At 45.5% G+C, this 21,400-nt stretch overlaps 1 protein-coding gene across 1 annotated transcript in view; it reads left to right on the top strand.

The window, feature by feature from the left end:
• The window catches only part of NDE1 (nudE neurodevelopment protein 1), a 33,092-nt gene that overhangs the window by 906 nt on the left and 10,786 nt on the right, over positions 1–21,400 (top strand). The window contains exons 2-4 of the mRNA XM_059415258.1: positions 6,900–7,023; positions 8,433–8,586; positions 13,554–13,702. Coding sequence (XP_059271241.1) covers positions 6,941–7,023; positions 8,433–8,586; positions 13,554–13,702 — 386 coding nt within the window. The 5' untranslated portion in view covers positions 6,900–6,940. The remainder of the gene's footprint in view (positions 1–6,899; positions 7,024–8,432; positions 8,587–13,553; positions 13,703–21,400) is intronic.

Raw genomic sequence — 21,400 nt, 5'->3', positions numbered from 1 at the left:
CCCCCCCACCCCCACCCCCCGCCCCGCAGCTTGGCATCTCCCTGCCTTCGGGATCGTGTTTGGAACTGTCTCTTTCCCTCTGCTTTTCTCAGATCTCTGCGGCAGGAAGGTTCAGATTTCCCGTGACAGCACTTTGGGGGAGGATTGGATAAAGGATGAAAATGCTTATTCTACAGTTTGAATGCAGGGGTGGGGCTTCCTTGCCTCCCTGAGGTCGTGGGAAATCCCGCTATCACCTTGACACCGCTTTTTGGGAAGCTGCCTTATCTTCTCCAGTCATCTCAGGTTCTCTGCCTCCTGAGGGTCTGAGCTCCCCTGATTTCTTTGTCCAGGCTTTGTACCAGGTGGTGCCTCTTTCTACTTTTAGCCTCCAGGTCCTTTTTAACTTCCTTTCTAAAGAAACGGCCTTTACAGGGTGCACTGGGCAGAGATTTGTCATTTTCTATGCTGGTTTTGTTTCTGTATTCTTGGATAGGATGGCATTTTAGGACCCAGATAGGGTGCTTTGAAGAGCAATTGGATCCCAGTGACTGACTCCCAGAGCCACTTACCTGACCCTACCGCCACACTGGTCTTTAACCAGGTTTGAAACTTAACTCTTTCCCCTTATTGTGTCCTTTGTGTGGGATTGGATCCCGGAAATCTCAGGGGTGTCCCATTGGCATATTTTATCTATCCTCTCATTTTGGATAATAGTTTCTTAACTTGGCTTACTCTGTTTAGATGTTATTTTTGTTTCCAAAGTGTGTTCTTTTGCCTTAGAACGTGTGAGCCCAGAGAGATTACACTCCCTTTCTTTACCAGCTAATTTCCTAAAGTGAGTTGGCCTGCGTACAGAACGTTGGTGTCAGCAGCTCAGACTTTCTGCACCTGGTACTGATCTAAGTGCTTTCTGTCTGCCTCTTCCAGTAGTGCTTTAGCACTTAGTAGGTATTTGGAAATGTTCAAGAAGGGACAGAGGAGAGGGAAATCACAGAAGGAAAACATCTTTCCCTGGCATCTTTGTGTTTTTTTTTTTTTTTTAATATTTTATTTATTTGACACAGCACAAGCAAGGGGAGTGGCAGGCAGAGGGAGAGGGAGAAGCAGCCCCCCTACCTCTAGAGCAGGGTGCCAATGCAGGGCTCTATCCCAGGACCCAAGAATCATGACCTGAGCCAAAGGCAGATGCCCATCCAACAGAGCCACCTAGGCACCTCTTTTCCTGGCATCTTGATTCAGTAGAATAAAATTATCTTGGAACAATAGCCCTCCTATTTTTTCATTCTATATTTTGATCTGAGTTTAAGCTTTTTAAATTTTCAAAGGCAGCATACGCTTACTGTAAAAATCAATGGATATAGTAGTGTTCCCTGTACAGGTTCTTATTTCAGTGTCTGCTTTACCCCCATTTGGTACATGCTTCCAGACCCTTTTAGATTCATGCATGCAGAGAGAGCGAGATGCCTTTATTTTTATTTATTTTTAAAGATTTTTACTTATTTGAGAGAGCGAGAGAGAGATTGAGAGAAGTAGTAGGGGGAAGGGAAGAGGGAGAAGCAGACTCCCTGCATCCCAGTATCCTGGGATCATGACCTGAGCCCAAGGCAGATGCTTAACTGACTGAGCCACCCAGGCGCCCAAGACATACCTTTATAAACAAAATTGGCACTCTTTCCTAACGTATCATGAACTTTCTTCCATATTAGTTCATTTACTTCTTAACAACTGCGTAATTTTCCAAATCAGCCCTCTGTTGACAGTTGTTTTCTCCAGTTTCCCACATCAGTGAATGATGGCATACAGCCTTGAGTATGTGTCCTTGCATGCCTATCTAAGTATTTTTGGAGGAAGATCATTATAGCCTTTGAAAGCACAGAGACAGAAGCCAGACTTGCTGACTCTTGACTGGTTTTGCCCCTGTGATGCCACTTCTGCAAAATGTGGAGCCTGCGTCATAACCTAGGAGCTGTTGAAGCACGTGCAGACACTTGGCCCCCCGTCTTTCAGTCCCCTCCCTTTCCCTTCAGCTTCTCCCTTTGTTTTGATTGGGAAGGACTGAGGTTGGCGTGGAGAAGGGTGGTGAGTTAATTCTTGATAGTTTATACGTGTCTGCGGCCTCCTGACCAGCTGTGCTGGCTTTCTTCACTCCTAGGAAAGCCAAGGGAGAATGCTTTGTTTTCTCTAGGGTTTTGAAATCAAAGGTGGGGTGGAAGATCTAAGTTATGCAAAACAGAGAAGACATACTTTTTGAACTTTTTGCTCCCAGCTTGTTCTTTCTTGCCTGCTGTGGCACATACTTTTGAGGTGCCCATTAGGTTTGTCCACAGAGCCCCTGGGGCACGATGGCCTGATGGTGTATTGAGAACACAAGCACAGAGGCAGAATGCTTATAACCTTTGTAGCACAAATGAAATAAAGGCATACAGGGCTTATTTTGAAGATGGTGGGTACAGAGTTGTATATACTGAGACCCGTGCCTGTCACAGTGTGTTTGAAAGGACTGGACCAGAGGGCATCTGAAGAGTCTCTTGGCAACCCCAAGGAGACTAGGAACTTGAATTCAGAGACCCTCCAGTCACCCCCGCCCACCCTATCCCCCAACTTGCACTTGGGTCTGGTGTCTTGCACTTGCCTCTGCTGTCCACTTGCACCTCTGGAGATGGCCAAGGCCTGCAGAGTTTCTGCTCCGGCTTTTGCTTCTAAGAACCCAAGCGATGGCTCGCTTACTCTTAATAATCAAATGGCTTATAGGCGTTAAAATTGAAGTTACTAAACACCCCGCATGCGGTGGTTCAATTCAGTAGGGAGAAGGAGTTTTTCCAAGCCGTATTACCTGCTTTCTGTGGCAAAGAATAATGCACATTGGAACTGTGAGACATTTTCAAATGGCAAAGAAAAAAGCGTACGTTTTAAAGACTGTTGTTTGAGGGGTGCCTGGGTGGCTCAGTGGGTTAAAGCCTCTGCCTTCCACTCAGGTCATGATCCCGGGGTCCTGGGATCGAGCCCCGCATTGGGCTCTCTGCTCTGCGGAGAGCCTGCTTCCTCCTCTCTGTCTGCCTGCCTCCCTGCCTACTTGTGATCTCTCTCCCTATCAAATAAATAAAACCTTAAAAAAAAAAAAAAAAGACTTGTTTGAGAACAAAATGAAGTTCAGCTGTTACTTCTTCTTAGTCTATGGTAAATTTTTCCCAAGGAGTGTTGTTAAAATGCAGGGGGGTTTCGGGTTGAAATGCCAGGCCTGGTGTTTTTGCCCTTTAATTGAAGTAGCTACAGACGGTGCAGGCTGTGGCAGGAGCTCAGGTCTCTGCTTAGCTTCTTGCCACCACCCCACCCAATCCCAAACCAGAACCTTCCCATCAGCGCGGTTGTAATTAGAGCCTCTGGCATAATGGAAGTGCCTCCTAAAACATCTCAAATTCATTCCTTTCCTGAGGATTAAGTTTTAGTCCTCACTGGCTGTGTTTTATTTAGGAAGCTTTTTTCCTAAAACTCATCTGTCACGAGAGTGCAGTTATGAAACCCCAAGGATACTATCAGATGTTCCTTACCACGTACACCTGGGCAGGGGGCTGTTTCCAACATGGTATCCTCTCCTGCCCTTTCCCACTAATGAGATGACACTCTGGTGCTGAGGGAATGTCGAGTTTTCCCCGTTCTGACAAACCTCTTAGGGATTTACAGATGTCAACTATAAGCTAGTCTTCAGAGGTTTCTGGCTTCTTGCCTGCCTTTAACCTCACATCCCTACCTGCTAGTGGTCTATCTCTAGCTTCCCTTTTGCTCATTCATTCCACAAGCATTTATTGAGTTCCTGTTATGTGCCAGGCACAGTTTCTAGGCATCGGGATAAAAAAGCAAGAAGGAGAAGGCCCCTGTGCTCAACAATTGACATTCCGGTGGGGGAAGATAAAAACAAAACTCAAAATGATGAAATAAGACCAAGCAGAGGTTAATGTAGTAGTGAAGGGCTAGAGGGGATATTTGGTGGATTATTCAAATAAGGTCTCTGTAGGGACGATATTCCAGCTGAGATCTGAATGACAAGAAGGGTACCTGGGCAGAGATCTGAGGGAGAAGCATTCTAGGCAGAGAACAGCAAGTGCAAAGGTCCTGAGGTGAGAACAAGCTGGGTGTGCTCAAGGAACAAAAAGCGGGCCATCTGGCTTAAACATAAACTAATGAAGGGGGTAGGGTTGGGGGATGTTTAGGCAGGAACTAATTACATTGAATATTGGATATGATATTTTCCCAAATGTCAGAAAAAGCCAGTCCACATTCATTATCCCTAGTCCCTCAGTTTTTTACCCTATTACATGGACTCCCGTGCCATGCAGTTGAGACCGTCCTCTGTAAGGTTGTGGCCGCACGGTACTCCATTGCATGGGTTCTTGACACTTACAGGGGCTAGTTTGGTGACTTCATATCAGATGAGTTCTGGGCTCATTAGACCTTAAGACTTGAGCAGGGAGTACTGGACCTAAATTTCCCCTTACCCATTGCCATGTTATTTGCTGTTCACTCTAGGTACTCTGTTCTTTTTACTTTCAGCAAATGACATTTTTTCACTGCTTACCTTAATTAGGACCCTCCATGGCAGCCATCCAACCCTAACTGGTGTAGTCAAGAAAGGGAATTGGTTATCTCTCATAATCTTAAATCAGGTATGACTGGGTCCAGGTGTTCAAATGATACCATCAGGACCCAGTGTCTCCACCTCTTGGCCCTGCTTTCCTCTGTTTTGGCTTCATTCTCTGGCAGACTCTCCCTTGTGATGGAAAGATGATCACTGGCAGCTCCAAGCTTACTTCCTACCATCTACCCTAGTGGGAAGAGTTTTTCTTTTTTTTTTTCTCCTAGCTTTATGGAAATATAATTGATATAGAACGTTGTGTAAGTTTAAGGTGTCTAACATGATGGTTTGATAAATGCATATATTATGAAACCATTAACACAATAAGGTTCATTAACACTTTCGGAGTGTCTCTCTTGATGACTCTGCAAAAGCCCTAGGCCTGGACACCAGTTTGCTCAGCTCTGGGTAGGGTCACCCCTGAACCAGTCACTGGCCTAGTTTGAATTAGACCCATCCTTTTACTGGCTCAGCTTGGGTTCAGCCCACCTCTGAGCCATCCCTTCTGTAATGGGCCTCCTCCTATATGCTGGTTGTCAGTAGATCTGAATCACATGGAATGAATGGCGGGTTGGTTTCCCCGAGATTGGAGTGGTGCGACAGAAATATGGAAGAAGAAATGCTGGACTGGAAAAGGATCGACAAATGAACAGCTTTCTACTCTTTCCAGCTTCTGTGTGCCCATCCAGCTTTCAGAGAAACTCTGTTCCCCAGAAGGGGTTGGGTGGGACACATGGCATATTCTCTCTGAATGAGACAAGGGAGAGAAATCCGGAAGGAGAGATTGAGTATAGGTACTAGCACATCCAATTATCAAAAAGGGCTGTGCTTAAATATAATTGTTTGATTTTTTTTTTTAACCAGGGATCCAGAAGTTGGTGATTGTGTCCATGTCCACACTAACATATTTAGCTGAATGAATCATGTTTGTAGTAAAAAATATAGCTTGTTATGGGGCGCCTGGGTGGCTCAGTCAGTTCAGCGTCCAACTTTTGATTTGGGCTCAGGTTGTGATTCACAGTCCTGAGATCAAGCCCTGTGCTCTGAGCTGGAGTCAGCTTAGGATTCTCTCCCTCTGTGTCCCCCACCCCCCCTCAAAAAAACAAAACAAATATACAGCTTGTTAATGCCTTGCAAAGTGAGGGGTTGCTTTCATTCTTTTGTTCCTAAGGACACCAGATTGTGAGCTCCCTTGAGAGAAGGAAGGGACCTTGGAGATATCTCATTTGGGTTCCTGGTGAACTTTTGACAAGCTCAGAGCCTTAAATTCAGAGAATAAGCTGTTATTTGGAGAGGCTCTGTCAGTGGGGAGTCTGTAAACTGCCCTCTGTTCCTAGAGATCCGTTCCCCAGCCTCTGCTCTGGATCTCTCCAAGTCCTCAGAGCCAATTCCCACCCCCTACGCTCTAGCTACTGTCCTGTTTGTCTGCTTTTCACACCCAGCTCTCCAAAATTTCCTCTACTTCCTCTTCTTCACCTCCTCAAAGCTCCTCCGCCCAATTTATTCCTCCTCCCCACTCCACTGTGTTGAAACTACTCTTGCTCACATCACCAGTGACCGACATTTCGCTGAGTCTCCTGGGTATTTTCCAGTCCTTATCTTAGTTTCTGTGTTATATCATGGCTACTGTGGACCGGTGCTGCTTTTCCCCTTGACACCATCTATCTACTCCCAGGACAGCTCACGGTCTGATTCTTGTCTCTTCATTTCTCTCCTGTCTCCTTAGATGACTGTTTCTTTCTTGGCCTACCAGTCAAACATTGGCATTCCTCAGAGTTCCATAAATAGTCCTTACTAGATTTTCCAGCAGTTCCATCCCGAGAAAGAAGGAAGAACCTGCTACAGGCTCCTGACTCTTATATTTTTATCAGCCCAGAATTCACCCCTGAGTTTTAGCTCTCTTGTTGCTTCTTTGTGTGTCACTGGCATGTCAAATTAGAAATATCCCAAACTGGGCTCATTATCCTCTTGCCCCAAAGACGTCCCATTCTCCTGGTGGTGGGGATGGTCGTGGCACCAGTTGTCTAAACCATAACCCCAGGAGAGGTCTTCCCCTCCTTTTTTTTTTTTTTCCCCCTTGCCCCCCCTCCCCAAATGAATAACATCTGGGTAGCTTTATGTATTCATGAACTTGAGGGTGGGCTGCATTTTGGCTGGGCTTGGTTCCAGTTTTTGGCAACGTTTTATCATTTAATGCAACATAAAATTCAGGAAGGTGCCCTCCCCCTCATTGAAGAGGAGCTCTTTTACCAGACGTGGGTAATAATGTTAAAGCTTTCTCTCCTAGACACCATGCCACAAGAAGAGTGAGCTCCTGCTGTTTTCACCATGGAGGAGTCAGGAAAGACTTTCAGCTCTGGGGAGGAAGAGGCAAACTACTGGAAAGATATGGCTATGACCTACAAGCAAAGGTCAGTCTTCCAAAGTCCACCCTGATTTTTTTTTTCCCATCGTGGTGGCAGCCACCATTCATTTGGGGGCGTCAAGCCCTCCGAAGGACTTGACACATGTTCCGTCCATTAAATCTCAAAACTGCTTCGTGAGGAAACCATTATCACCCCATTTTGCAAATGAGGAACTGAGCCTCAGGGAAGGCCAGTAACTTGCCCAAGGAGGGCACCCCAGCCTGTAAGCAGCCGGGCTAGAATGTGAGCGCCAAAGCCTCTGGTCCTAAGAAACTGGTGTGTTCCTGCCCATCCTACTTCCTGGCAGGGTTTCATCCATTATGGATGCCCTATCTGGTCGGTCCCTGTGCCTGACCGAAAGGGTTGTTGCAGATTTTAATTGTGAAACCAGCGATTCGGTGTCCCTATCTGGGAGTAGAGAATGTGTGTGTGTGTGTGTGTGTGTGTGCGCGCGCGCAGCACTGTTTCTTTTTATTTCTCATGGACTCTTACACTCTCTGTGTGGAGGTCTTATTCCAGTCCCTTTCATTTCCTTATTCATAATTGGACTTAAAGATAACTCAGGTTTAGTACTTTCTTTTTTTTTAAGATTTTATTTATTTACTTGACAGAGAGATCACAAGTAGGCAGAGAGGCAGGCAGAAAGAGGGAGGAAGCAGGCTTCCCACTGAGCAGAGAGCCTAATGCAGGGCTCCATCCCAGGACCCTGAGCTGAAGGCAGAGGCTTTACCCACTGAGCCACGCAGGTGCCCCAGGTTTAGTATTTAAAAAAAAAAAAATGTTGCTTGACTTTTGAGGACTGAGGGGTCGGAACCGGGTGTCTGGAGTTGGCCAGGGTACACTGTAGTGGTGGGATAAGCACACATTTATATGAGGCCCAATTCTTGCTTACAAGAATATCTGCGGAGGATACGCAGTCCCAAGTATATTTACCCCATGTCGAGTTCAAAAACAAAATATATTGAATGAATGAGCGGAGAGTGAATTGGTAAAGAAATGGCTTTGGAGATAGGCAGCCCTGGGTTCAGGCACGAGCTCTGCTGCTGACTCACATCAGAAGACCTTGAGACAAGTCTTTTTTTTTTTTAAGATTTTATTTATTTATTTGACAGACAGAGATCACAAGTAGGCAGAGAGGCAGGCAGAGAGAGAGAGGGAAGCAGGCTCCCTGCTGAGCAGAGAGCCTGATGTGGGGCTTGATCCCAGGACCCTGAGATCATGACCTGAGCCGAAGGCAGAGGCTTTAACCCACTGAGCCACCCAGGTGCCCCGAGACAAGTCTTACCTGTAAAATAAAGGGAAGGCTAGTTTCTGCCTGGAAAGGGGCTGAAAAAACAGCCAATCGACACCTCACCCTCGACAGCCCAGGGAGGTGCTCGGTACATGATCACCTAACGCGTCTGGCACTCCCGCAGGGCAGAGAACACACAGGAGGAGCTCCGAGAATTCCAGGAGGGCAGCCGGGAATATGAAGCCGAACTGGAGACGCAGCTGCAGCAGATCGAGACCAGGAACAGGGACCTGCTGTCAGAAAATAACCGCCTCCGCATGGAGCTGGAGACCATCAAGGTGAGGGGGCACAGACCAGGGCTGATTCCAGCGTGGCGTGTGTGCCTGGGAAAGGGAGCCCAGCCGTGCAAGGGGCCGCGGCCAGCACCAGGTGCGCTCCCCACTCCCTCCAGGCTTGCTGGGTGGAAGTGGTGCCGGGAATCTTTTCTGCCTCTATTGGGAGGAGCTCTGTGACAAGCAAGTCACACCCAAGTCCCCATGGTCATCCTTGGGGGTCTACCACACCCCTTGCAGGTAGGCGAAAGCCAGAGTATGGAGTGTGCCTGGATTTGCTGACCTTCAGGTCATACAAAGTCCAGATTATGCTGCCCAGTGTGGTAGCCCCCAAGCTACTAGGGAAGAAGAACCAAGGGCCAGGCTTGGTGGGTAGTGGAAGCAGATGTGCTCCTAGCGCTCTGGAAGCTTTGTGACGAAGACAAAGCTAACCCCAAAAGATCTTAAAGAAAAGATGCTCAATTACATAGTACTGATCGAGAGATGCTTCTGCGAGAAGGGTCTCCATGAGCTGGAGACAGCTTCATGGGGGAGCTGGGAGGGATTTGAACTGGTGTTTGAAGGTGAGGGGAGTGTGTGGGCATGTGCACACGTCCCCAGCAGGTTGGGGCAGAGGGGTTAGTGAAGAGTTAATCCGGACCTTCTGTAGACAGAGACAAGAATGGATGTCTAGCAGACCTGAGCATCCCGGCTTTAGTCACAGCTGGGAAAAAGTGGAATCCACAATAGGTTGGGCATTGAGAGATGGGAGGGGCAGAGGAAAAACCCCAAAGACATCAGAAGCTGAGCAGTGGAGTGTAAGCTTTTCATGTCATAGACCACAGAGCCCACACTGGACATGTGCAGGTCTGACCCTCTGGCGTTTTTTGCTTAGCCTTCTGTGGCTTTTATTCAATGTTCTATCATGACAGTTTCCAAGCACAGTGCAAGGTTGAAAGAATTTTCCAGGGACCACCTGTATATCCACCACCTAGGCTCTGCCAATAAACTTTGCCATAATTGATTTTTATTTCCTATTTATCCATCCATCAATCTGGTTTTCTTCTTTTTTTAAAAGATTTTATTTATTTATTTATTTGACAGTAGATGGAGAGGCAGGCAGAGAGAGAGAGAGGGAAGCAGGCTCCCCGCTGAGCAGAGAGCCCGATATGGGACTTGATCCCAGGACCCTGAGATCATGACCTGAGCCGAAGGCAGCGGCTTAACCCACTGAGCCACCCAGGCGCCCCTCAATCTGGTTTTCTAATGCATTTCAAAGTGACTTGCAGACAGCTATACGCTTCTCTGTAAATACTTCAGCTTGCGATTACTAAATAGAGTTGAGGGTTTGTTTACAGTTCATTCTTTTGATAGTAAAACTGATTTCTGAGTGTTTTTTAAAGATTTTATTTAGAGAGTTCCCATGTGAGCTGGGGGAGGGGCGGAGGGAGACTCTCAAGCCCACTTCACCCTGAATACAGAACCCCACGTGGGGCTCGATCTCAGGACCCTGAGGTCATGACCTGAGCCAAAATCAAGAATTGGATGCTTAACCAACAGAGTCACCCAGGCGCCCCTAGCGTTTAAGCAGTTAATATTCAAAGTTGTAAGTCTTCGTATAAAAATCTGGATTTCTGACTTTCCTTAAGAAAAAGCATGCCAGACCTGCATTCTTCCACACCAGCGAAAAGCCAGGTAGCGGTGGCCAAGACGGAGCAAGCATTCACCAGCCCGTCCCAGTCCCCACTACTGTCCCCCAGCTCCATCCCTGACACAGGAGGATAATGCCCTTTCCTTTATCCCTACACCTGGCCCGTGCCTCTCGTTTTTGTTTTTTTAGATTTTTTTTATTTGTCAGAGAGCACACGAGCACACAAGTAGGCAGAGGGGCAGGCAGAGGTGGAGAGAGAAGCAGGTTCCCCACTGAGCAGAGAGCCCGATGTGAGACTCGATCCCAGACTCTGGGATCATGACCTGAGCCGAAGGCAGTGGCTTAACCTACTGAGCCACCCAGGCATCCCCGTGTCACTCGTTTTGTGGACAGCCCAACCCCTGCCACAGGCACTGAGGAGTCATCATGCTTAACTTGAAGGGGACTCAGGGAGCGGAAGCCGTGTGGAAGGCAGATGGGCGGTATGAACCACAGTCAGGAGCGGGACGGGGCCTCCACCGAGGCAGACCCCCGTCGAGCAATGATGAAGTAACTGCTTTAAGACCAAGCCCTTGAACCTGCAAACGCCTCTTCATGACAACCGCCTGACAGATGCCAGAGATGCAGAGCACAGAGCAGGAGAAGGAAGAGAAATGTCCGAGGGAATAGAACTACCACCGGGGCACCTGGCTGGCTTCATTGTTGGAGCGCGTGCAGGGTCTCGGGGTCGTGAGCTCGAGCCTGAGATGACTTTAAAACGTAATTTAAATTTAAAAGTAATTTTAAATTTAAAAGTAATTTTAAATTTAAATTTAAAAAAGTAATCTTGAGCCCCAGATTACTTTAAAAAATAGATAAACTGCCACCAGCAAATATGTGTCCGTCACCTCAGAGAAATGTTCTCCACAGAGCCTTCTTGACAACTGGCTTATTCATCACAAGTTGAATGAGAAGGCCTGTAAAGGATCAAACAGAGCGTCTGTTGATGCCTCCATCAGCTGACCGCTTATTAGAATTAGCCCCAAATGAAAGCACAATATTGAGCAACGGCTTTTCATGTCTACAAGTTCAAAGGCCATCCTTTGAATCTTGATGCTGGCGGAGAAGCCCGTTAACTGCATCATCTTGGAACCTGCATCTGAATTGGGGTTAATGACAGCGGCTCCCGGCGCTCCTGTTTTGTTTGGAGATGCACCCAGAGAAAGGGTGTGGGGCCCTCAGAGCCAGCCCTGGGAACTGGTCCTTGTGTGGGGCTTGGTCGGCCCCTCCTTGCTGGAGCAGAGTTGCTTGCTCCGCTCATGGCCAGGAAACAGAGCATCAGAGGGGACGGAGCAGGGTGAGGATGTGGCATGCCCTCCCTGTCCCCACCCTGTAAATGATCTGCTTGTTCTGTGGGAGCTCTTCTCACCACGCCTCTCTGGCCCAGGCACCATTATGTCATTCTCCCCTACATCCCAACTGTTTTCTAGCAACGCCTGTGTTTACTCGATTCAGGAAAGAAGAGTGTGTCTGTTTTTCAAGCTTCCTTCCTTTCTTTTTTTTTTTTTTAAGATTTTATTTATTTGACAGCACAAGTAAGCAGAGCGGCAGACAGAGGGAGAGGGAGAAGCAGCCTCTCTGCTGAGCAGGGAGCCCAATGTGGGTCTCAACCCCAGGACCCTAAGATCATGACCTGAACCAAAGGCAGCTGCTTAACCCACTGAGCCACCCAGCCACCCTGTTTTGTTTTGTGTGTGTTTATTTTATTTTATTTTTTTTTTTAAGATTTTAATTTTTAGGGGCGCCTGGGTGGCTCAGTGGGTTAAGCCTCTGCCTTCAGCTCAGGTCATGATCTCAGAGTTCTGGGATCGAGTCCCACATCAGGCTCTCTGCTCAGCAGGGAGCCTGCTTCCTCCTCTCTCTCTGTCTCTCTGCTCCTACTTGTGATCTCTCTCTGTCAAATAAATAAAATCTTAAAAAAAAAAAAAAAGATTTTAAGTAATCTCCATACCCAGTGTGGGGCTCGAACTCACGACCCTAAGATGAAGGGTCGCCTACTCTACCAACTGAGCCAGCCAGCTGCCCTCAAACTTTCTAATTAGACTTTGGGCCTTTCCGGTGGGACATGTTTTGTGTGTAGATGAAGGGAAAAGCAGTGAGGGTGTTTGGTGAAGGAAGGTGGTTTGAAAGAGTAGCCAGAGCAGAATGTGTGTGTGTGTACACATGTGCGTGTGCGATCGATACCTTTGTGGCCCAGGAGGAGATGTTTGAGGGCAGTTTAGCACAGTTGTTTAATGAGCTCTAGCCCCAGGAGCCCAGATTGGATCTTGGCTCAGTCATTTGCTACCAAATGACTTTGGGCTAATGAAGTAGCCTCCGTTCACATCTCTGAAGTAGCATTAAATGAGCCAACCCAAGTATTATCCTGAGCCCAGGAGCTGGCCCCGAGTAAGCATGCAGTGAATGAATGTTAGCTGGCTGAAACTGGGCAGTGACCGATCGTGAAGTCATCTGACCCTTCCTCGCCTTGGAAAGTACTAGTCAGATCACAACAGGTTGTGGGTTTTGTTTTGTTTCCTTCCTTCCTTCCCCACAAAGGTCCAGAAGTCCTCTTTAACTCCCCCATGCTGCAGGGAGCGTGTCGTCGGTCACAAAGTTAGAACAGTTGTCAGACTAAGTACATGGTTTCCTGCTCTTAGGGCGAGGCACAAGCCAACAAAGTTATTGTGATTCCTGATACACAATGCGGGGATGTCACAGGAAGTGGGTTTGTTACCCTTGTGGATGAGGCATGGAGAGGTCTATGTGGCTTCCCATGGCTGTGGACACGTTGAGCGAAGTAATTGTGTTGAAGATTGTTGGGGTCTTCTTGATACCCAGAGGCTGCAGGGACCACGTTTGGGAGGGGGCCGGGTATAAGATGCTTGTGGGCCAGAAGGCAGGAAGCACTTGGGACATAACGACTTTGAATGGTGGCCCCTCGTTCTCACCATCTGCCCTCCCTCGCTTTAGAGTCCATGACTGTGGAGAGAAGGTTCTACTGGCTGAGGTTAGTCGTGTGTCCTGGCTGTGGTGGGGGGCTGCGAGAATGTCTGGAGCCTCCTTAGTGTGATACAAAGACCATTCCTATAAAGCTCCTAAGATAAGGGAGAGCTAGAGCCGCTAAAGAAGTCAGTGCAGCCCAGTCGTGCGCCCAGGGAGGATCGGACGCTCACAACCTCACAACAACAGTGTCCACTCCAACAGGGGAGCGTCCGTTCCAGGATTAATCCCTCAGTATTTTGAAGAAGTGACAGGGAAAGGATATAAGCACAGCTTATCAGAAGTCTTAAATCCCATGCCCAGTGTCGATTTTGTCCTCCAGGAGAAGTTTGAAACGCAGCACTCGGAAGGCTACCGGCAGATCTCAGCCTTGGAGGACGACCTTGCCCAGACCAAAGCAATTAAGGATCAACTTCAGAAATACATCCGAGAGCTGGAGCAAGCAAACGATGACTTGGAAAGAGCAAAACGGTATGTCGGGAAGGAGGGGACAGGTTTGGGGCTGCACTCGTGCGGCCGTCGGCAGGTGAATGTCAGGAGGTGGCCTTTGGGCTAAGACCAGGGGATGCGGAGACATCATCCAGGGAAGGGGACGAGGTGAGAACATCCCAGGCAGAAGGATAAGCATGTGCTCCGCACCGCCCTAAGGTCCACATGCGCAGAGAACAGGACTTTTTTTTTTTTAGATTTTATTTATTTGGTAAAGAACAAACAATAAAGCTTTTTGCAGCAAAATAAATAAATAAATCTTTTTGCAGCCCAACAAAAAATTTTATTTATTCGAGAGGCAGAGGGAGAAGGAGATGCCCTCCTGAGCAGGGAGCCCGACATGGGGCTTGAACTCAGGACCCCAGGACCATGACCCAAGCTGAAAGGCTGACACTTAACCGACTGAGCCACCCAGGCACCCCAAGAATAGGATTTCTTAAATTGACGTTGTTTTGTTCAGCAGAATACTAACAATTGTAACTAATATTTATTGAATAACTACTCTGTGCCAGGCCCCCTTTTTTTGTTCAATGAAAACACTTTAAAAATTAGATATAAATTGGGGCACCTGGGTGGCTCCATGGGTTAAAGCCTCTGCCTTTGGCTCAGGTCATGGTCTCAGGGTCCTGGGATTGAGCCCCGCGTCGGGCTCTCTGCTCAGCGGGGAGCCTGCTTCCCCCTCTCGCTCTGCCTGCCTCTCTGCCTACTTGTGATCTCTCTCTTTCAAATAAATAAATAAAAACCTTAAAAAAATTAGATATAAATTACTTATAGTGACATGCACAGATTAAGCATACAGTTCCATCATTTTGAGCAAATTGTGTCTATGTTCATTGCGTGCTCTTATTAAGATATGGAACCTTTGTGTTGCCCCCATAGTCCCCTGAGTTCCTGTTAATAATAATATTATTACTAGTTTAAATATGCTTCACACCGAGCATGGAGCCCAGTGCAGGGTTTGAACTCAGAACCCGGAGATCAGGGCCTGAGCTGAGATCGAGTCAAACGCTCAACCGACTGAGCCCCCCAGGTGCCCCATGCCCTGCATTATTTTTTAGGGGTTGCTTTGGGATCATAGCATACACTTCATCATACCACTTCCTATAAAATACAATAGCCTTGCAGTCTTACAGTTTCATTTTTATTATCCTTGAACTTTCTGCTATACCCATAATACTGTTAAGTCTACAAATGCTGTGGATTCCACAATACGTTGCTATAATTTTTGCTTTTTTTAAAATGTTTTAAAGATTTTACTTATTTATTTGACAGATCACAAGTAGGCAGAGAGACAGGCAGAGAGAGAGAGGGAAGCAGGCTCCCTGCTGAGCAGAGAGCCCGATGCGGGGCTCAATCCCAGGACCCTGAGATCATGACCTGAGCCAAAGGCAGAGGCTTTATCCCACTGAGTCACCCAGGCGCCCCATAATTTTTGCTTTAAAAAGCCAAGTATATTTTAAAGAAATGAGAGTAAAAAGATGGGCTTTCATATTTCCCAGATAGGTACCATTTCTGGCTCATTCTTTCCTAGGAACCTGGGTTTCCCCCTCTCCCTTCAGCTTGAAGAACTTCCCTTAGGATTTCTTGCAGCATAGGCCTGTGCACAGTTTCCTTATTTTAGTTTTTCAAAAATGTCCTTTTCTTTCCATTCTTGAAAGGTACATCCACTGGATGTAGAACTCTGGGTTGACAGGTTTTTTTGTTTTTTTCTCGTTCAGTGGATTGTTCTGCTGTCTTGTGGTTTCCTTGGTTCAGGTCAGAAGTTAGTGGTCATTTGAATCGTTACTTTCCAGTATATAATATATTTTTTTCCTGGCCACTCTCAGATTCTCTCTTTTTATTTATTTATTTTTTAAAGATGTTATTTATTTATTTGACAGAGAGAAATCACAGGTAAGCAGAGAGGCAGGCAGAGAGAGGAGGAAGCAGGCTTCTCGCAGAGCAGAGAGCCTGATGCGGGGCTCGATCCCAGGACCCTGGGATCATGACCTGAGCTGAAAGCAGAGGCTTTAACCCACTGAGCCACCCAGGCGCCCCTCTCAGATTCTCTCTTAATTTTTTGTTTGCTGCAGTTCCTGATATGCTTCAATTATTTATTTATTTATTTATTTAAAGATTTTATTTACTTATTTGACAGGGAGAAAGATCACAAGTAGACAGAGAAATAGGCAGAGAGAGAGGGGAGGAAGCAGGTTCCCTCAATCCCAGGACCTTTAACCCACTGAGCCACCCAGGCGCCCCACACTTCAATTTTATATGTACTTCACATTTTTTTAAATTGTTGGATTTAACCAGAATTGATTCTTTTTAAATTTCCTTTTAATCTCTTCAGCCAACATGGGGCTCAAACTCATGCCCCTGAGATTGAGAGTTAGCTGCTCTACCGACCGAGCCAGCCCGGCGCCCCTATATGTATTTATCTTGATATCTGGACTTCCTTAGTCTGTAAATTTCTCTTTTTGCTTAACTTAACTTTGGTCATCATTTCTCAAAGATTTGTGCTGCCCCATTTTCTCTCTTCTGGCCTTCTGGGACACCAACTACACACACAGAAGTCCTTTTGATAGTGTCACACAGCCTCTTTCTTTCTACCTCCCCCCCCCCAATCTTTTTTTGTGTGTGGTTCTTCAAATTGGATAATTTCTATTGATCTGGTTTCAAGTTCACGGACTCTTCTCCAATCTGCTGATAAGCCAGTTTTTTCAGTTCTGAATTTCCTTTTTTTTTTTTTTTTTAAGATTTCTTTTATTTCTTTGACAGAGCAGGAGAGAGCACAAGCAGGGGAGTAGCAGGCAGGGGAGAGGGAGAAGCAGGCTGTTTGCTGAGCAGGGAGTTTGATGTGGGGCTCGATCCCAGGACTCTGGGACCATGACCTGAGCAAAAAGCAGATGCTTAACCGACTGAGCCATCCAGGCATCCCTGCCGTCTTTTTTTTTTTTTTTTTTTTTTAAGATTTCCTTTATTTATTTATTTTTTTAAAGATTTATTTATCTGAGAGAGCACATGAGCAGAGAGAGAGAATCCCAAGCAGACTCCCCACTGAGTGCAGAGCCTGACACGGGGCTCGATCTCACAACCCGGAGATCATGACCTGAGCCAATATCAAGAGTCAAGCACTTAACAGACCGAGCCACCCAGGTGCCCCTGTCTTTATATTCTTGTACATAGCTACAATAGCTACTTTAAAGTCCTTTTCTGCTAGTTCTAACATCTTGGCTATCTTAGGGCTATTTCCACTGAGTGCCTTTTCTCCTGAGTTTGGGTCCCATTTTTTGTGCTCTTCCCATGTCCTGTTGAGTCATCTTGAATTCTGGACATTATGAATGATGCGTTGCAGAAACTATGGATTATGTATTTGGTTGTATTTTTTTTTTCCTGGTCTATTAACTAGGCTGAACTAACACTCCCAACTTCCTGCTTCATGGGCAGTAGCTGAAATCTGTTTGATTCTCTTAGCCTTAACCAGGCTGCCTCAGGCCTGCTAAGTATAGGTATGGTTCAGGGATTAGCCCAAGATGTGGGAAGACTTTAGATGAGAATTTGACTGTGATGGTGGCTTTCTTTCACCGGAGCTGTTGGCAAAACACTGGCAGAGAGGTGACATTCACCCACTGCTGTTTCTTTCTTCTGAGTATTGGCGCCCGTTGTTGCCTGTGCCTTCAGAATGTGGCTGTTGGACCCGGAGTTTGTAGTTGTAATCTCTGGCAGCTTAGCCTGATCAGAAGTGGGATCTCTTTTCTCATCCATTTATCAGAGCTCTTTGCATATTATTTATTTATTTATTTGAGAGAGACAGAGGATGACAAAGAGTATGAGAGGGGAAGGTCAGAGGGAGAAGCAGACTCCCCGCTGAGCAGGGAGCCCGAGTCAGGACTCGATCCCGGGACTCCAGGATCATGACCTGAGCCAAAGGCAGTCACTTAACCAACTGAGCCACCCAGGCACCCCTCTTTGTATATTTTTGCCGCTCATCTCTTGTCTTGCATGAAAAATATTTCTCATAGAATAATCTCGTCTTTTGCTTTGTCTCTGGGATCATTTTCCATACAAATAATTGTTATTTTTAGGTCATCCCGTTTATATGTCCTTTTTTAGCTTCTAGGTGTCCAGACTGCACTAGGGAAATCTCTTTGATCCCTTGATTGTGCATGTCTTCCCTTAAATTTTGTTATAGGACTTTTTTATTATTTGTTTTATACTTATATTTTTAATCTGCCTGAAATTTATTGGTCTCCTACAAGAGTGGGTCCAATTTTATGTACATAGATAGTACATAGATAGATAGATAGCCCATTGTACCAGTCCTATTTATTAAATAGATAGCCCATTGTACAGATAGCCCATTGTACCAGTCCTATTTATTAAATACTCATTTTTTTCCATTGAATTTAACCCATCCCCAGCATATGTTAATCTCTGACATATCCTGGGATCTCATTCTGGATTCTGAAAGCTTTTTTTTTTTTTTAAGATTTTATTTATTTATTTGACAGAGGTCACAAGTAGGCAGAGAGGCAGGCGGGGGGGTGGAGCAGGCTCCCCCCCATGAGCAGAGAGCCCGATGTGGGGCTCGATCCCAGGACCCTGGGATCATGACCTGAGCTGAAAGCAGAGGCTTTAATGCACTGAGCCACCCAGGCACCCCTCATTCTGGATTCTTTATTTTGGGGGAGTGTACGATTTATGAATTACTATACTAATACCATAATAACTTGATTACCATGACTTGGTAGTATATTCACAAGACACTAGGCATACCATTGTTTTCACTGGTGTTTCTTTGATCAAAGCAAGTCACATGGCCCAAGCCAGGAGGTGGGACAGTACATTCCAAGCACAGTGAGGCGGTAGCAAGGATGTGGGTCTAGGACCGTTGAAGAATTAGGACCATTAATGCAGTCTACCATGAAGACCGAGTACATCCACAGGTTCCAAAATAATATACAAAGAGTAGAGGTATTTTTATGCAAAAGAGCGAATAAAAATGAAAATTCATCTTACCCTCCCCCTCCCGCAAAGAGCATTCTATACACGCCATTGTACATCTTCTTTCACATAACAGTACATCTTGGAGATCTTTCAGGACACAGAGCATTCTTTGTTCTTTTTTTCCCCAAATGCATAATATTCTATTGTATGGTTGGTGTTGCATAGTACATAATAATTTATTTGTCCAGTCCCCTGTGGATGGATGTCTGCTACATTCGCATTCTTGGGCAGTGATAAGCATTGTTGTAATGAATCCTAAACGTGGCTTGTCCAGATTTTATCTGTAACATGGGTGCCCACAAGTAAAACTGCTGGGTCTAGCAATAGATGCATATGTGATTTTGATGGTTTTGCCCATTTGTTCTTTTTGTGGCTGTATCACTTTATATTCCCAGCAGGTATGTATGTAAATTCCTCATTTCCAGATAACTTCGCTAACAGAGTGGTTTTCAAACTTTGCATTTCCGCCAGTTTAGTAAGTGACCAATGGGTACGTTTCTCAGTTGCAAGTTACAGTGTTACAAGTGTAACAGTGTTACAAGTTGCTCAGTTACAAGTAACAGTCAGTTAAAAGTGTTGCTGATTCCTTTTCCTAATTTAAGAACTGTTTTATTTCTTTTTCTATGAACTCTTTATCTTTACCTATTTTTCATTTCAGCTGCTGTTTTTCATTTCTACGGGATCATTCTACATTCATGATACAAATTGAAAATATTTGGCATTTATGTTTGTCTTCTGGCTTTTTTGTGTATGTTACTGGGAAAGGTGATTTGATTTCTCTGTAATGAGACGTATCAGTCAGTTGGGAGGGCTTTCTGCAGACTAAGGTTTGTAAAGCAATTAGTCTGTGCTTCCTTTTCCTTTTCTTCCATTTCTTTATATTTTTTAAAATTAAAGGCGTATTGCATTGACATTCTGGCCAAATGCTGAATTGTTTGGTGTTAAAATCAGAGGAGGTAGAAGGGAGGCCCAGATCTTCATTACAGAATGCATAAAGTGGGGCGCCTGGGTGGCTCAGTGGGTTAAGCCTCTGTCTTCAGCTTGGGTCATGATCTCAGGGTCTTGGGATCGAGCCCCGCATCGGGCTCTCTGCTCAGCGGGGAGCCTGCTTCCTCCTCTCTCTCTGCCTGCCTCTCTGCCTACTGTGATCTCTGTCTGCCAAATAAATAAATAATAATAATAATAGAATGCATAAAGTTCTGGAATATTGAAATTTTATTAAAAATATAAAAATCTGATTCTTTATTGTAAAATTTTAATAGTAATATTTTGAATATTTGACCAATTACTTCAAGAACAATAATTTCTTGGCCTTACCAGGTATTTGCTTGCTAAAGCTATTCTGCTGTACATCTGTAAAACGAAATGACTGACTTTTAGTTAGGGGATAAACTTGAAAGACTCAGGGCCTCATTGGAAGTAACTAAAAATTAAATACATTCCTTAAAGGTTATTTTTTGTTTAACATATGAAAGCTAAGATGTGGAAAAGTTGTACGAAGATTAACATTAATTTTATCTAACTTTACTGTTCTATGTGTTATGGTTATATAGACATTTCCAAGAAACTTGTGATAAAAACACACCATCATATTCACCACCATAACCATTTTTTAAAAGATTTTATTTATTTATTTATTTATTTGACAGAGGGAGAGCACAAGCAGGGGGAACAGCAGGGTGAGAGGGAGATGCAGACTCCCTGCAAAGCAGAGAGCCTGATGTGGGGCTCAATCTTAGGACCCGGAGATCATGACCTGAGCTGAAGGCAGATGCCCGACTGACTGAGCCAGCCGGGCGCCCCAGCCAGTGTTAAGTGTATAGTTGAGTAGCATTAAGTGTGTTCATATTATTGTGCAACAGCTCTCCACACCCTTGTCATCCTGCAACATTGTGACTTGCACCCACTAAGCACTAAATCCTCTTCTGTTCTCCCTCCGGCCCTTGGTAATTGCCTTTCTGCTTTCTGTGATTTTTTCCCTACTGTGGATACTCTGTAGGAGTGGATCCTGCAGTATTTGTCCTCTTGTGGGACAAATTATTTTCTTAGCCTAGTGCCATTGAGAATCACCCGTGTTGTAGCGTGCAATAGGATTTCCTTTTCTTTTTTAAGGGTGCCTAATATTCCTACGTATGTAGAGTGGACCCAGTGCAGGTTTGAACTGCATGGGTCCACTCACATAGGCAATTTTTTTTCAATAGATGTAGTGTAGTACTATAAATGTATTTTGTCTTACAATTTACTTAATAGCATTTTCTTTTCTTTCTTTTTTTTTTTTTTTATTTATTTGACAGAGAGAGATCACAAGTAGGCATAGAGGCAGGCAGAGAGAGAGAGGAGGAAGCAGGCTCCCTGCTGAGCAGAGAGCCCGATACGGGACTCCATCCCAGGACCCTGAGATCATGACCTGAGCCGAAGGCAGCGGCTTAACCCACTGAGCCACCCAGGCACCCCTTAATAGCATTTTCTTTAGCTTACTCTATTGTAGAGTACAGTTTGTAATACATAAGGCATAACTAATTTGTGTTAATCAACTGCTCATGTTGTCGGTAAGGCTTTTGGTTGATTGTAGGCAATTAGTAGTTAATTTTTCAGAGTCGAGAGTTATACGCAGATTTTTGACTATGTGAGGGGTTGGTGCCCATTGCCCCTGCATTGTTCAAAAATCAACCATATATACCACATTCTCTT

This window comes from Mustela nigripes, chromosome 11 (assembly GCF_022355385.1).
Source record: "Mustela nigripes isolate SB6536 chromosome 11, MUSNIG.SB6536, whole genome shotgun sequence".
Taxonomy (NCBI): domain Eukaryota; kingdom Metazoa; phylum Chordata; class Mammalia; order Carnivora; family Mustelidae; genus Mustela; species Mustela nigripes.
Note: the sequence above shows the minus strand (reverse complement) of the source record. Positions and strands in the feature narration are given on the sequence as shown.